Raw genomic sequence first — 18,117 nt, forward strand, 5'->3', positions numbered from 1 at the left:
TCTGTTAAGTCCCTGCCTGAAAAGGGATGGAGATCTAGTATGTTTCCAATAGAGGAGATGTTCAAAAGTACCGACAGATCTAACTCCTTTGAGCATTCACTATGAAATATACCTAACAACAGTCTTAAAATCAAACCATTTTCTTGTGGCATACATAATGTTAGCTATCCTCTGTGGAAAGGATCCTCTGTGGAAAGGATCAATGTAGAACATTACTTTGAAGGAGACTAAACTCTAAATGGGAAAGAATACATATAAAAAGGCAGTACCCCAAACAGCAAATATATTTAGGCCAAAATTTATAAACAAAATGTACAATTACAAATAGATTCTAATGAAGATTTTACTTAAAAAAAAATCTACCCACTAATGCGTTAAATATAAATGCATTTTAATTAGCAATGCAATTTTAATAGACTTATGAAAACACTGGTCATAAAAATGGTCTTCTGTACAGTTTTGTATTTATTAAGAAGAGCAGGATAGAAAGCTATGCAAAGATAAATCCAAATATCCCAGGGAAGAAGAGTTTAGTCAGAGCAAACGAAAACAAAATTTTTTAATGAAATAATAGCATAAATTATATGAAGAATTATATGAAGAATTATATGAAAAATTATAGGAAGAGAAAGAACTTGGCTCCTTAATTCATCACAGTACAGTATATACTTTTTAAAAAGATGTTTTTAGGGGGTAGTGCTTTTGTGGTTTCAGCAAGGTATCATATAAGAAAACAAATCAAATTATGTTGAAAAACATATCCATGTTAACTGTTTTTTAGTGGGGTGATAAGGTTTTGCCCTAAAGTAATTCCTGTCACTCCCAGTAACTTCTTCGTAAACATATGGTATATAAAATAAAAGCCGTAGGAAAATTATCCTTACTAATCATCAGATCTAGTTTTTAATCTTTAAGTTAGAGTAACCAATCAATTTATCCATCCTATAATACTCTTTCTCCATATTATATTCTGTCAGTTACTTTAATGTTTTAAAATGGCAGCTTTAATTTAGGATGCCACCTCTTAATTGTCATTTTATAGTTTTTTGTTTGGGAGGAGAATTCATCAAAGAGGATATTCTGTAACTTTGTGGTTAATAAATTGGCTCAAGTCACATTTTTAGCTCAGAACCTTTTTGGTCATAGAAAATGTATATCAGAACACTAGCTTTGTGGCTGTAAAGTCTGCTACCTTTGAATCTGACTTTTAGTACCATCTTAATATTACTTTATAAAGAATGCAGACTATACCTTTATATTTGGCTTTCTCAGAATAAAGATATATGTTTTAATTAAAGCTAATTTGCTCAAAATTGGCTTGGAAATTTAAAAGATTTTAATGGTAATTTAACTTTTTTTACTCATAATTTTAACACTTGACTTTTCTGCTATACTAATTCTCAATAGTAATGAAACATACTATTTCATCTGGATAATGTTGATATACATACGTAACCAAATATTGGAAAATTTCAAATCAACCTGCTACCAACCATGAACTCTAATACGTTGGCATTTTTTATGACTATCACTTGTAATATATTAAAATTATTCAGTAACTGCTTTTTGCACATTACATGACAAATTAATTTTTAAAATTTTATTCAAAGCATTAGGAAAATCATATTCAAAACACAGAAATAATCAGACTGTAACAACGCTGCATAGATAGTGGTATACGAGTTCCCTGACGCTAAGTGACTTCTACCTAACAAAAACTTCAATTTTCAAGTCACCAGGTAGAAAATGGTAGAGGCATTATTTCCTCTCTCTGAGGCTGGAAAAATGGCTTCAATGGTGAGAAGTCACACTTTAAACAACAAAGATTAGATTATCCCCTAATTTAATTTTACTCCCCTCTTGTTATTTCTCAGATATGAAAATTTAGAATGTAAGGATTACTGGAAGGGAATAGGAGGTAAATTACCTCTTAGGGGATACCCTGATCAGTGCCTGCTTTAATCAGACAAAACACTGAATTAAGTTTTAAAAATTACAACCACACCATTATGCATAACTAAAATTGCCAATATGAATACTTTTTTTTTTACATAATACATTACATGTATACAAGAAAAAAAGTGACCTGTTTCCAATCCTTTGACCCTCAGTAGAAAAAAAAATGTCATCACTCATGAGAGATCTGAAAGGTAATTTTCATGGCAGAGCATTAATTCCATAGAGATCAAAATCATTTCTGAATAGTGAAAATAGCTTAAATCAATGAGAAATTGCTACATTTTTTAAAAGTTTACTTTTTGAAAGGGAAGACAATTTATTTGGAAGGAATCTGTAGCTGGAAACATTGTTCATTAAAACAGTTACCCTGAGAAAGACTCTTAAAATCGCCAGTGCTTTCAGAGCCCCTCCCTCCACCCCCACGATGCAGGAAGGAGCCATTTGTAGGCTTCTAGCTTCTTACAGTTACCTACATGAAGAATGTTTTGATCTCAACAGTCGTTTGGGCTTTACTACTACAGTGATAACTGGCCACAACCAAGACATCTGAATGGTAGAGTATAAGCAAATTTTTGCATTCATTTCAGGCTTCTCCCTTTATCCCTTTTTAAGAAAGAGTCTGTAATTCTTCAAATGGTCTTGGACTCAAACCTACTGTTCACGAAAAAAATCTTCTATAAGCAAATTAGAAATTTTCTTATAATAGTAAACAAACTGGCCTACATTCTCTAATCTATGCCTAGAAAATAAGGCATTATTAATTCTTCATTGGCCTCTGCAGAGCACAGACAAGTGTTTTCTTTCTAATCAGAGGCATATGCAAACATTCCTCAAAGTGCATTGTTATTTTTAACCTCCGTTATGCATTTACACAGCATCAGCATTTATGACGCCTTACATACTTGGAGGATAAAATGCTTATTCCCAACATCTTACATACACCATAATTACTTGAGAAAAGACAAAGTGAGAGCAGCTACAGAAGTAGCAAGGTATTTTTCACAAATAAAAAACCCATATACAAAAAATGGCAAGTTAGTGATAACTGGTAGTATGAACTCTCAGTAATATTCCACTTTGGGTTCTAAATTAAGATTTGACAAGTTTGAAACCTTGTCCTGTGTCCAGCACAGTAGGAAGAAACCAACTCATTTTTAATCTTTTCAAACACCTAAAACAACTTTTGCAGATCCAAAAAAGGTTCAGACCGCACAACCAATTTGCCAAATGCACCAGTGGATACGTGATGCGAGGGAAGTGTAACATCCAGTGCTTGGCCACGTCGCTGCCTGTCGGCAGATGCAGCGTGTAGTCACTCCACCGCTTTGACACGCCGTAGACCGCTTTCACGCTGCGTCCCTTTTCAGTCCAGCAGATGTTATTACTGGGGTTGCAGTTATACTCTACCCAGTCTTTTGTAAAGTCACCCAGCTGTGGTGGGTCAGCTTCTTCAATATCTATGGTCTTTGTCATCTCTGCTCCTTGCACCGCAATGTACTGATCATTGATTTTTCTCACTTCTTTCACCCACGGAGTTGAATTCTCACTGTCTAATACGATAATAAGGCGAGAACAGAAGGAGGCATTCTTTTCTCTCCACCATTCTAAAAGTGTGTCAAGACGCAGTACGTCTCCACCTGTGAACAAAAGAAAATTCAACAGAGTAATAATTTCTGAAGCCTCCTCTTAAGTTTAGTTTAAGTTCCTGGAATTAAATATGTAGGCCAAAAAAACAGATGGAACCTTCCTTTCAAAGTATCTTGTCAGAAGTTTTTAAAAAAAGACTTTCAACTTCAGGTAAAAAAAAAAAAAATCCTTGTTACATTAAAAAACGAATAGGTCATAATAAAGAAAATTGTTTTTATGAAGTTAAACTTAGTGAAAAAATTAAAATTTAGTGAAAAAAATGAAAAGCTAACATTCTGTAACACAGGAGCAAATTACGGCTGATAGGCCCATCCAGCAAGGTCACCTGTGATTGTGTGGCCTGAGAGCTAAGAACTGATTTACATTTTTACATGGTTAAAAATCAAAAGAACAAAGTTTGTGACATGTGAAAACACAGGAAACTTAAATTTGTTATTATTATTTCCATAAATAACAGTCATTTACATTCTGTCTGTGGCTGCTTGTGTTCTGCAGCGCCCGAGCTGGGCAGCCACAACAGGGACCTTAGGACTACTAAGGCAAAAGTACCGGCCCTTCACAGAAAAAGTTTGTCAGTCTTTTGATAAACCACTGATCACCGATAAATTAATGTTACCTTGCCTCCTACATAGGCACCTATCAAAGGAAAAAGAAACACTCTTCCTACCTGTACCAGAATGAGTTTAGAATGGATTTTTAAATGTGTTTTATTACCTAAAAAACAACACAGAATTAAAAAAAAAAAACATATCCAGAAAGGTCTAAAGCAAATTTGTCTTAAAGCTATTAGGTTTTACATTAGTTCATTATAGGTCTTTTTGTATTAATTTTGATTTTTAAATATATTGCACTAAAATACTACCTTGACTACTTAATTTTTGGCATCCTCTTAAATTTTGTGACCCAAGCAATTGCCATCCTTACTCACCCTACTCCTGGCTCTGTTTCAATGGTACATTAATATTCATAGAATCATTCCAATTCTAGGGAATTTATCCTAAGGAAAGGGCAGAAATGGGGGCAAAAATTACATATAAAGATCTTCTTCCTACTGCTATCTAAGACAGTGTAAAATGTGAAACAACCAGGAGGGATGGAAATAAATAATGAGGGAGAATTATAACAAAATGGTATTTATAAAGAAATTTTAATGACGAGAAAATGTCTATGGTACTAGGAGAAAAAGCACGACATGGAAATGTATCTACAAAAACAAGAGTGGTTATTACAGGGTGTTTGGATTTCAGGTGGTTTTTGTTACACTTTCCTATACTTTCTACCATTTTTACATTGAGCATAAGTTACTTTTATGAGTAGAAGAAAGTCTTCACATCGTACAATTTACTGGCACAAGCTCCAACAACTTCAGATACACATTTCTACCTAGAGCAACCATTCTCTTTGCTAAATGATCAAGATGACAACACTGGAGAGAGAGAAAGAAACCTTTAGTATTTGGATTCTATTAGTAATCTGACCTCTGAAGCCAGGGCATAACACAGTCTTTACGAACAATTAATATTCTTTTATTCATCAGCCTACTAGATCTTAGACTCTTGACAATGAAAAAGTTGTTTCATGAATTGTTCTTATACTCATGCTTATTTCAGAGGTGCTATTTCAGGACATGGTCCCCACGTATTATTAATGTGTTGCTTCACAGAGAGCTCAAGAAGATACCTTTTATTATATGGTAAAATGTTAACTTTTCATTATTGCCAGTTCTATTCAGTTTCTAGAGATCAGAGGATGACACAGACTACAAGAGCTATTATACAAAAATCCATCTGCCACAAAACCTCATTGTCTAACTTGCCGTCTACAACTATTTCAGTGACTATTCTAAAAGCACATTCTACACTAATTCTCTTACATACATGCTCTTTAGGTGTCAGTAAGAGATTTAAAGGAGCATTAAAGCCTTTTCAACTAACTACACTTCTCCTGTTTTGTTTCGCTCCGCTTTCTCCTATGAATAGTTTCTATGTTGCATTTGGCTTTTGGCCCAGATGCAAAGTACTTACATTTATCCCAGCTAACAGCCATCTGATGCAGTTAAAGTAATTGAGACTGCTTTTTAAAGGCTTTATCTGTGATAAACTGCTTTATAGATTATCTACATTTTTTTTCATTTATTTCTCTCTTGTCATTATCATAATTGTTTTTTACTCTCAAAGAGGCAAAAATATCTGATTCCATATTATGAAACTCCATAAATGTAAGGAGACGACTACATATTCTGAGAAGCACTGTGAGTAAAGGTATGTGGTGAAAGGGCAAATACAGATTCTCTTTCTCACAGCAGTATTTAGTTCTGGACCTGCTCTTAACTTGCTAACTCACGTAAAATATAGTCATGATGTTTCCTATTTTACAGGTTTTCAGAAAGATAATAATTCTCAGAGCTCAAAGCTCCCTGTCATGTGGGCTGGAATGGATTAAAGCATTCTCCTCTGAGCAGGACGGTTCAGAACTATTTTTGAGTACTGTCCGCCTTTGAGGGCTATGTCTCCTAGGATTAAAATCGCCATTAAGGTTTAAAAAGCTGTTTTCTACATTGAGTTATTAAAAAGTTACAGGTCAAGTAAAAGATTTCACAAACTACATTCAAGTAATTGTGATGCTGACTACTTTCTTCAACAGTATTTAGAAAATGGGTGAATAGGACTAGCAAAAACATGTACTAAACCAGAACATGGGATTTTCTCTACCTTAATGGTTTTAGCCTTTGGCAGCACATGGTACAATGGGGAAAAATACATTTTAAGGGGTTAGCCAGATCTGGATTTGAATTATGGTTCCATCACTTACCAGTTGTATAACCACAGATATGTGACAAGTTTAGGTTTCCATTTTATTCTTTGAAAAATGAAGATGATAGAGGTGATAGTACTTACCTCAAGGTTTAAATGAAGATTAAATTTAATGTCTATAAAGTACCAAACATAGTAACTGATTCAAATATGCCTGATAAATGTTTGCCTTTACTCCTAGACAGCATTAAGTTATTCAATATTTATTTGCAAAACCAAAAATTACAATAGTATTTTTACGATAAAACCCTCCTTACAAATCTAACATGAAATTAGTGAGACCATGACTGCTTTAAAATCATCTCTACTTCAACTTTAATCATCTCTACTTGTAGTTCTTATGTGGGGAGCTCGACCCCTGTCCTTCCATAACACTTCTGTTTATATTTGTCTTTGATCTGAATATCTATTTCTACTTACATCTATTTTATTATTTGTAGGTGTTCTTAGTGTAAAACATCTATATTTAAGGAAAAAGCAGGATAGAATTAAGTTCTAAAAGGACTATTTCTAACATAAAATAAGAAAATTACCCCCTTTTTTTTTTTCATGATTCATTCAGTGATTTCTTCCAACTATCTGTAACTTAAGGATCCCTACTGGGGATCTGCTAGGCTCTGTTCTAGGCACTAAGCAAATAATTCATAAAACAAAGCCCCTTACAGGGTCTCTATTCTAGCTGGGAAGCCCAACAAACAAATTTAAATATAAAATAGATCTCATTTCACCACTGGCAAGAAGATTGAATATTACCCCCTCTTTTTACAGAGAAGAGAAGTGAAACTGAGAGAAGTTAGGTAACTTGCCAAAAATAACACTGTTGTGACAAAATCAGGACCAGAACCAAGGTCTCCTGACCTAAGCGTTACTCCCACCATATCATTTCACTTGCTGTTTAAACTCCTAGGGAGCTTTCTAACATAAATAAAACTGCACATGTGCAGAACTATTGAAATCAGTAACCATAACATTTAAAGACTTAGAAGTACTAGTCAAGTTAATCAGCTTCTGAAAAATGTAACTATATTTAATAAATCTGAAAATACATTAAAGGGAAACCGATAATGTCTCAGATTAAGCAGATTTTTTTCTTCCAATCAGTACAAGATACAATCCTCAAAACCTTTAGAGATTACTAATACCATGCTAAACAGGTATGCAAGAGAAAAGAAAAACAAAAGAGAGTCATCTGTATACTTAGTAAACTGTGAGGTAGAAAATGAGAATTTTGGAAATTTAACTTCAGTGTGAAGGGCAGATTGCCATAAATAGGTCTATCTTCATAACAGTGCAATTGCCAGAGTTGCGTTTACCTGCAAGAGCCCACTCTCCTGTGCCATGGGTGTGCCCACTGTAATACAAAACATACGTATCATGTCTAGGTCCATCCACAGTCCGAAGTTCGAGGAAAGCTTTCAGTTTGGAATGCAGAGTATCAAAAGACAGTCCACTTGTGGAATAGTCACATCCATAGGTCTCAATCATATGATATGCAAAAAATCTTTGGATAGCATTGAGCATGCCAGTAGACCTCAAATTTAACTCCTGTACATGTTCTGGTGGAAGAAGTGTTGGCTGACCATCAGGACTGAAAAAAAAATTATTTTGGTGTTTAGAGTGTTCATTCTATGTCACATTCTTACTCTTCATTTAAAATTATCTAAGAATCATAACAGTTGCTGATAACTAAATGGCAGAATTTTTTTAAATCCTCTTTTCTAAAGTGCTAAGAATTAAGCTTAAACATCAAAGCCAAGTTTCTAAAAGTTATATTTCTATATAACTTTTATATAACCAATAAAATAATCACCAAACTGAAAGCTGGGAAAAGATCTCCAAATGTAGATAATACTCTTCTTTGTTCTGTATTCATACTCTTTTACCAAATGACAGGTACAGAATAAGACTTTCTAAAAGCAAGATCATACTGATTTTACCCTGTGTTTCAAGAACACCCAGGTGGGAACTATAATGAAAGAACTTTTTTTCCTTGACAAAAAAATTTTAACAAAATATGGAAGCAATATGTTTTATATTTCTATATTGAAAAAGACAGTCTTTACAAAGTTGCATTCAAGTTCTACGAACTTAAGGAACATAAATGACGGAAGAAATTGTTAGTAAATGACATTTTGTAACAGTTATTAAAATTATACGACTGAACACTAACTGAAGACAGATCTGATCCTAAAACAAATGTAAAACGGTACTATAGTAAAGATGAAAAACCACATCTTGAATCTAGCAGAATCGAAATATCAATATTGAGGAAGAAAAAAAATCATCACTCCTATCCAGAAAAGGAATTTCTTCCAGTAGTTTTGAAAACCTCACATTTTGCTTCATATATTATGAGTACTATTCTAATGACACTAGTTTTCATTAAAATAAGACACTTTGTTCTCTATTTGTAACATTTAGCAGTCACAAACAGTAAAAGAATAAGCAGTGCATTAACAAAAATCAGAAAAATCTATGCAAATTACTATTTCCATGTATTCTCTCTGCTAAACTGTCACATCTTACTTTGTGGGACCCTCTTAAATCTATTTACTTCTCATAAGAATTTGCAACTTTTTATAAAGCCCTTAACATGAAGTAAAATATTTACTACAGATAGTCTGTTTCTAGTTTTTATGTCAAATATTTGAAATAAAACATCTTTTATTTCAAGTCTTCCCCCTCGCTCATCCCAAAAACCACCAAGGAAAGTATGATTACTTAGTAATCAAAATGTATTAACAGCAAAGAACTATTTTTTTCTATTTCAAAGTTACGTACTATAAAAAAATTTTAATGTGGCAATATTTACAGATTCAAAAAGATTTGCCACACATTTAGGGACAAAAATTATTTTGGAATGAAACTACAATGAAACAAATATGTGTTTAACTTCATTCCCAATTTTTTGTATGACATTTTCCACTGAGCAGAGTATTTTTACATTCATATTCTCATTAGCTCTTCATAATGTTCCTCTGAAATGGGAAGAATAGGTATTGCCCTTTGCATTTTTGGGGGGGAGGGGCAGAGGGAGAGGGAAAGAGAGAATCTTAAGCAGGCTCCACACCCGGCACAGAGCCCGACTTGGGGCTCGATCTCACCACCCTGAGAAGATGACCTGAGTTGAAATCCAGAGTTGGACGCTTAGCCAACTGAGCCACCCAGAAGCCCCTGTCGTTGGCATTTTAGGTAAAAACACTGAAGTTCAGAGAAGTTATGATTTGCCTAGGTTAACAGAGAACTAGCATTCAGGGCTCTGAGGTCCAGTATACATTCTATTAAATTTCACCATGTTGTTGCTATTAAATTTCACCATGTTGTTTCACAGGACATTTTCTTAAACAAGATAACCTTTTCTAAAGAAAGGGTAGGACCTTTGCTTAGAACTGTCATTCATATTTTCTGATTTTTAGCTAAGTGTAAGCTAATTACATTTATCAAAAAAATATTTAAATTGAATCCTGAAGATTACATCATTACGCAGAGTAAATAAAAGTTTTTAAGCATTTGGGGTAAATGAAAAAACTGCAAGAGCAGTATATTTTGAAAATATTACACTTTTGAAAAAATGAGCTATCACATTTCATATTCAAATTCATACAAATATTAGGAAAATGTTAAGAGTCAAGTAGTCACCGCTAATTATACTGGATTACTGTACCTGCAGAAGTTGGTGGGAATCACAATAGCGTATCCAACAGATGTTCCTCCTAAACAGTTACCCAATTCATGGAAGAGTCCGTGAGCCATGGATTCCAGTGGTAAAACTATTAGAAACATGCTCAAGAAGATTCCATTTGTCGGCTAAAAGAAATTTAAAACAGCATATTTATACAGTGTGTGTGACTGCACTTATGTGTGTGCATATGTACACATATTTATATAATGTATACTTAAATGTTTCGCCCCTACTTCCAAAAAGATAGAAAGAACAATTAATAACCTAAAAACAATTCCAAGTTGAAGCAGTATATATGAGAAAGTATACATGGATGAGCAATAAAACCTAAATTAATCTGGAAGCTTCTCAGAAGTTGTGGCAAAACAAATACAGGACATCATATTTTTAAAATTTGTCAGGTAACATCCTACCCAAACTAAAAAAACAAAACCCTCTTGCTCTGACAGGAAAAGCCAGAAAACAAATTCTTTCCTTTTAAAACCAACATATTCTACATCACTTTTCAAATAACATCATTTACTTTATCAGAAAAGTTACTTTAGAAAGGGCTCATTTTTTTCTTGTGAAAAGTCCAAAATTAAAGAGAATAAAATCTTACAGAAAACTTAAGATTCTAAAGCTATCAAAATGAATCCCAGACTTACATTTAAACTTTTAAAAGTTTTCCTTTGAAAAGCTCTAGACTCTGTATATTCAAAGTTGTAAAAAAAAAATGTGGGTGTGTGTATATATATGTTCTATATACATAAAGGGCATCTAAGCATCCTAAAAGCAGAAGAGAAAAAAGGAGGCAAAAAGAAATAGTAAAAGGAGGAGGCAAGATTGGGTAGTAATTGCAACTGAAAGAAAAAAAAAAGACCAGAAAAAATAAAGGACCCATTTAAGTGAAAAGAAAATGGAAGGCTGATGGTCACTCCCTCCTGGTCCTGAGCGAAAGCTCCGCAACACTATCACTCTCCCACATTCTCTGTGTCACTACTCCACATATTATGTGGTTATGCGCCTCTGTGCGTGAACGTGCATTTTTCTAATGCTAAGAGATGGCTGATTCCTTCAGAATTTTAATAAAAAATAGGTGAGTCCCATAATGGAAAAATGAATATAATGCCCTATTTTGGACAGTTTGCTATCAACTGCATAAGATACAGTACATGCTCAATTTAGAAACATTAGAAAATACAATTCAAAGAGAAGTGATTAAAATACTGCCAAGTACTGTCCTCCACACACGCTTTTTGAAATATTCTCAGACTTCACATATATTCATGTTTTTTTATCAAAGCAGGGTAATGTTCTGTATACTAATATACTGTAAGCCTATTAATATAATGCTAATCATTTGTAAAGAATAAGTGGCATTCCTATCATATGTATAAAATTTTAATTCACTGATTCCCTATCATTGATCTTTAGATTCCATTTAATTTCCTATTTTAATAAAACCAGAATAAGTATTGAGTTCTCTATTATTTTAAATCCCTTTATAATTTGAGTTTCATCTTTGGTGAAGTGTTAAATATTTTACTCATTTTTCCACGGGGCTGCCTTCTTATGGATTTACAGCTTTGTTTTGCTCTCAGTATATTTAACTTTTGTGGGTTATATGACAAACGCTATTCCCCCCTCCCTTAATGCTGTTTTTTGCTTAGCATGGTTTTCTTTTTTTAAAGATTTTATTCATTTACTTGAGAGAGAGTGTACATGCACAGGGGGAGGGGCAAGAGGGGTAGGGAGAGGGACAAGCAGACTCCACGCAAAGCGCAGAGCACAGCTACAGGCTTGATCTCATGACCCTGAGATCATGACCTGAGCAGAATCCAAGTCTGACATTTAACCAACTGAGCCACCCACGTGCCCCTTGCTTAGCGTGTTTTTAACTGTAATGTCATTTTGTGTAAGTTAAAGAAAACTTCCTCTACCCAAAGGTCAAGATTATTTTACGTTACCCTTGAAAGTCTTTACTGTTTTGCCCTTCACATTTTTAGGTCAATAATCCAAATGTAACTGATTTTTGTTAATGGTCCAATTCCATTTTTTTCTATTTGAATACTCAATTACCAATCACTGAAAATCTCAACCATTCCACATTACAGTGCCATCTCTGCCATAAATCAAGTATTATGGGATTTTTTATACTCTCTTCTGTTCCATTGGTTTGTCCTTTCAAATATTTCCTTTGGCCTTTATTTCCTCCTTTCTTTTGGGACTCCAATAAAATAGAGATCATCTATCTGTATCCTCTTTCAGTCTTAGTCTTCTGTATTTTCTCTATTTTTCTTTTGTGCTCCTTCTTGCATAGCTTCTTTTGAAATGAATCTTCCAATTCACTAATGCTCACTTCAGCTTTGTCTGCTTAGTCTTGCACACTGAATTAATTTCAGGTAGTTTATTTTCTGATTCTAAAACTTGTTCTTTTTCAAATCTAGCTTGTCACTATTTTATAGTTTCCAACTTCCTACCATTATATACTATCTTTGCTTTTATTACTTTCAACTTGGTAAACATGGCTTACTCTTTGATAATTCCAGTATCTCAAGACTTTCTGGTCATCTCGTCTGTTGGTCCTGCTGCTTATTGCTCTTGCCGTGCGTGTGTGTGTGTACCTGGTTATATCTATGAGCTGAACACTGTATGCAAAAATACATGTGTGCATATATGTATGTATGCATATATGTGTGCATATATATGTACACACACACACACACACACACACACACACACACACACACATCATATCCTAGGCCTAAAATTCTATAGTTATAGGACTAATTTCAGGCCTAAGATAATGATACCTTTCTCCAAGAGGATTTTTGTTTGTTTCTTCCAGGGAGCTGGGGGCATTACAACTCCGTATTTTAATCCAGGTTTGACCACTTAATCCAGGTCAGCTCACTCACAGGACACAGGGTCAGGATGTAAATTCATGACAGCTCTGTAATGAACACGGTTCCACCCTTTTCCTTCAGTGTGTCGTCTTAAAATGGGAGTAATTAATTTACCAGAGACCCCACCTCTGAAGCTCTGGGCTTTGATTTTTGCTCCTCTTGGCACTAGCAGTGCAGCTCAGCTTTAAACCTTCCTTCCTCAGGGCACAGTGTGGAGTATTACTATCCCAGAAAGTATGATACATATTTTCATTTATTCAAGTCTTCTTTTGAAACCTTCAGTGGAGTTTTAGATTTTTTTGTAAAAATGTTGTAAGTTTCTTTTAAACCTTCTTCATTTTATGTTTGTGGAATGGAATGTGGAATGGAATGATTTCCATTACCTTTTCTGATTATGGGCTTCCAGGATATTGACTTTCATATCTTTACATGTTATTTGCCACCTAAATGTATTAAAAATATATATTGCCACTATACACTATTTCTTCTTATACTACCTACCTCCTATAATTCCAAGAAAATTTACATAGGTTTAATAGTGGCTAGGTTAATAACTATCCACAAAATCAACCTTTTATGACAGAGTTCACAATGTTAAAGAGGCAGCATAATTCTCACAACTGTAATAGCATTTTCAATTGATTTTCCAGTTAACTCTTAGGTTTGCCAGGTAATCATCTTACAATACAAATACTAATAATTTCATTACTTTTTTATTTTCTATACCTTCTATTGCATATGTTGCTCCAGGGTAACAAAAAATCTTTTGTTTTATGGGTTTAATTGATCAAAGGATTGCTTCTACATTATGTCAGCCATTCATATAAAAGAATTACTAAATAACATGACCAATATGACAACTTTATTATTTCTACCTTTAACGTTACATAACTAGTACTTTTCTGATCAAGATAGCAATGTAAGAAGCTAAATAATTCACTGTTAGAATTTATAGCAAGGGTCACAAAAGCCTTCAGGGGCCAGAAAAGAGGTATGTGAAGTAGCTGCAATAAATAGTCGTAAGTATTCTAAAGGAAAATGCACTGCTGCATACGTATTTTTTAAGGCATTTTAAAAAACTTATTGAAGTATAACTGACATACAATGTTATATTAGTTTCAGTTGTATAACACAGTGATTCAATAATTCCATATATTACTTAGTGCTCACCACAGTAAATGTAGTCACCATTATCACAATATTATTTATATTAGCTATGCTGTATTTTCATCTCTGAGACTTATTTTATAACTGGAAGTTTGTACCTCTTAATCCCTTTCATCTCTTTCGCCCATCGTCCCACCCAGCTCCCCTGTGCCAACCACCAGTTCTCTATATTTAAGAGTTTGTTAGTTTTGTTTAGATTCCACATATAAGTGAAATCATACGATATTTGTCTTTGGCACACTTATTAAAGGCACATATTTTTAAAAATCCGGCTAAATAAAGCTGGTCTACTCAATCTTACAGGCATGTTTATTTATTTTGCTATACAGACATCATAACAGAATTTTAAAAACAGAATTACAAAAAAATAGCACCCTCTTAAAAACAAAAAAAGCCCCTGCACGTTATTACAAAAATCAGGATAGTTCCTAGAAGCAAGAATGAGAAGTTCAGTTTTGTACACAGCCTTTCTGTACTATGAGTTACTAGGAAATTGCATGACATAAGCAAGGAATTTGATATTCTAGAGTGGGGAACTAAATTTTAACATGTAAATTGTAACAGAATGTTGTACCATGAAAAAATATTAACTTTTCATTTTGTTGAATCAAACCATTTTCCTTTAAGACTATTTATTAGCTTGCTATCTCCTCATCTTTCCTATTTCTTAAAGGGAATGGAAATTTCCATTTCTGAAAGTGACCCAGAAATATTTAAATATGGCCCTACTTATCAAATTATGTCAAGGGTACAGACTAGTCTGTCTTTAAATATTCATATGTATATAATACCAGTGGTTATTACTGACTTCTGTATTACCAAAGAATTTTACAAACCTACTAAGATTTTTATTGTGAAATTAAAATATATCATCATTTTACCATTAGAAAAAAAGCACTGCGTTAATGTAGTTCACTGCTAAATTATAAACTATTTAATGATAAACTTCAATTGCAAATCAGTCTGTACATGACTCAAGTAGGAAGCCTTATTAAATAATTTAAAATTCCAATTAAAATGTTAACTGAAAGTGGTGTTATTTAATACTCTCATGTCAGTTATACAACACTGATGGTAATATTTAATAGGATTAAATATGCAGATATTCAGAGGGTTACTGATAACTCATATCCAACAGATCATCTGTTATTTTTATAATCTTAGAAAATTGATAATTTTATGTTGACATTAATTTTTAAAAGTCCAACTTAACAGAAAACACTGAATATTTGTATTAGGTTATTTTGAGTAAGCAAGCTTAAACAGTTAAATATGCTATCAGGATAACACACACAAATAAAAGTGAGCAGTTCGGCAACACAAAAAATTAGCAATCTTAACAGATGGTAAATATGTCCAGGGGGAGAAAAAATAAATTTAGGATGTTTTGTCCACTTGCCACTTTCAGAAAGCTTCAATTTTCCTGGCATGCAAACATTTACAGCTTTAACCTAAAAGTCATTTGTGACTTTGGTGTACTCCTTATATTTTAAACAACTCCCTGTAATAAGTATGATCAACTTACCTAATCAAAACTATTAAGTGTAGGTACTTTTCTTCCCCCATTTCTCCAGATCACCCTAAGCTCACTATCAAACTATAGGACATGATATAAATTTCAAAGCAGACAGAATCTGAACATACTAGCAGACCAATAAACAACTCTAAGTAATATCCTTTGTAGAAAAGTAGTTACCAGCTATTCTCTCTTCAGCTGGGCTTTCAAGTCATGGTCAAAACATTCAACACTTTCATATCATAAAATATCTCAGATAATAGGAACAAAATCTCTATGCAATATACAGATATCAATGTTGGAATTTCATTTTTAAAAATCTGGCATTTAGTTAAGAGATAAAATTATTGTTTAGAAGTATTTTTGTATGAGTCATCTTAAGTAAACCAGTCTATGAAACAGTATACATGGAAGTCTAAAGAAAATGAAGTCCAACTAAGAGAATATATAAAATGTATATTACAAAGCAATATATAAATGAAGGTATTATGCTCATGTAAGAAACCCATATTTGAGAAACAATGGGCAACCTCCAAAGATTTGCTCAGTAGAGGAAATTTTAAGACATTAAGAAAGCTGCCTCACAATTTTAAAGTCAGGAGCTTTCTTTATACAGAGGCAACAGGGTCTAGTGTAAAGGACTTAAGTTTTGGAGTTAGACTTTGGTTCAATCCTAGCTCAGCCATTTACCATCTGTGAGTACATGAGCAAATTAATTAACCTTTTGAGTCACAATCTATAAAAGGGGACACTATTTATTTTGTGAGCTTGTAGTATAGATAAGAAATATGTGAATATGGCTGGCACAATAAATGGTAGCTGCAATTTGCAGTGAAGCATTTTTAAATTGAAATGAAGTCATTATGAGCAAGACAACAAAAAGCTAAGTGACTATTACTGTATAGGAGATATTGATGTCGAGTAAAAGCTCTAGTAAATGTATTAGAAATCTTTTTTCTTCTTTTGAGTAATCTCAAAATACAGATAGCAAAAACAGACATTTTTTAGGTGACAATCCTGATAAAGGTGAAACAGCGGTGGTATGGGAATCATACTCAGGAAGTCTACTGAATTTTACTTTTCTCGTGGGCAGAATAAAGAGGTTACATTAAATAATCTCTATGCTCATTTCCAACTCTAAAAATACATGGAACTAAGTAAAGTGGTTAAGAGCTGTGAAGGCAGATTGCCTGGATTCATACCAGCTCTGCAGCCTTGAGCAAGTTTCCTAATTTCTCACGCAAGCTTCTTATCTATGAAATGGGAATAATAATGGTACCTATCTCAGAGTGCCCTGAGGATTAAGTAAACAAAGACAGTACACAGAATGGTGTAGACATGTAGACAACAGTTAATAAATGGTAAATCTTATTAAATGGAGAAAATTCTCTAAGGTCATTAAAATTTTTAAAAGCTGGAAAATCATCTGGGGAAAAAGAAAAACCTTGTTTTTACTTCAAGAAAAACAAAATTAGGACCATTGCTGGTCTTTTAGGGAAGAAAAAAGTATTCCTGTTTCATAGTGTTCTGGCAGAAATGAGAAAATATCAAATTAAAAGAATGCCTTCAAGCTAAAAAGAATTAGTGTCCCCCCTCTCTCATCTAGACTAAAATAGCTCAAAACTTTAGAAATAGAAATGAAACAAAACAAAAAATTATGAAACGCGTGCACTTTTAGTTTTGGCAGCAGATTTGAAAACTCCCTGCTCCCCATGCCAAGTGAAGTAATATGGCTGATCCTGCCATCTTGCTAGAAATGAAACTGCTGCATCTGTGGATTTCGTCCCTTCATTGGATGTGAGGCTGATCTTGTTCCATCTGTCAAACCCAGTGATTGCCATTGCTTTCCCTATAGAGAAATCAACTGTGATTATGGTTTTTCTGGTTTGGGTCAAAAGGCTTCTACAGAAAGTTACATCATACTCCCACGGAATCTGCAAATGACAATGGCTGGCAAGGAAAGGCATATAAAATCTCGTGTGAATGATATCAGAGAATCTCTAAACCTAAGAGTGAGCCATGGGGTATACTTCCTTGGGTATCTGGATGCTTTCCTCCCCTTTTATCCTTATATGAATTATCGATTATTACAATTTCTGAATAGCCTATAGCTGAGCAATAATACTAGTACCAAATGCTGTGTTACTAAGTCTAATTGACTTATTTTAAAAAAAAAAAAACAAGGATAAAAGAGGAAAGCAAATAGTACATTCAATAAACACAATACAAATTGCAGGGAACAACAGCTGTAATGTTCCATTTTAAAGTTAGAATGAGATTATGAATAGAACACAACAGAAGTTAATGGTAAATTCCAGATTTTTAATGTAAATGACTTAGAATGATACTACTGACTCATTCTGAGAATGTTAATAAACTCAATAAAACTAAGGAAAAGTGAAGACCAAAACTATCCGTGTGGGATTAGCCAAGATTCTATTCAAA

The 18,117-nt window shown here is 33.6% G+C and overlaps 1 protein-coding gene across 2 annotated transcripts in view; it reads right to left on the reverse strand.

Moving 5' to 3' along the window:
* Positions 1 to 370: 370 nt before the first annotated feature.
* Positions 371 to 18,117, reverse strand: part of TMEM168 (transmembrane protein 168) — a 29,290-nt gene continuing 11,543 nt past the window's right edge. For both annotated transcript variants that reach the window (XM_044387693.3, XM_026509600.4), the window contains exons 3-5: positions 10,084 to 10,226; positions 7,733 to 8,007; positions 371 to 3,596 (exon numbers count right to left, since the gene is read on the reverse strand). In XM_044387693.3, coding sequence (XP_044243628.2) covers positions 3,049 to 3,596; positions 7,733 to 8,007; positions 10,084 to 10,226 — 966 coding nt within the window. In that variant the 3' untranslated portion in view covers positions 371 to 3,048. The remainder of the gene's footprint in view (positions 3,597 to 7,732; positions 8,008 to 10,083; positions 10,227 to 18,117) is intronic.

Source organism: Ursus arctos, unplaced genomic scaffold (genome assembly GCF_023065955.2).
Source record: "Ursus arctos isolate Adak ecotype North America unplaced genomic scaffold, UrsArc2.0 scaffold_3, whole genome shotgun sequence".
NCBI classification, from domain to species: domain Eukaryota; kingdom Metazoa; phylum Chordata; class Mammalia; order Carnivora; family Ursidae; genus Ursus; species Ursus arctos.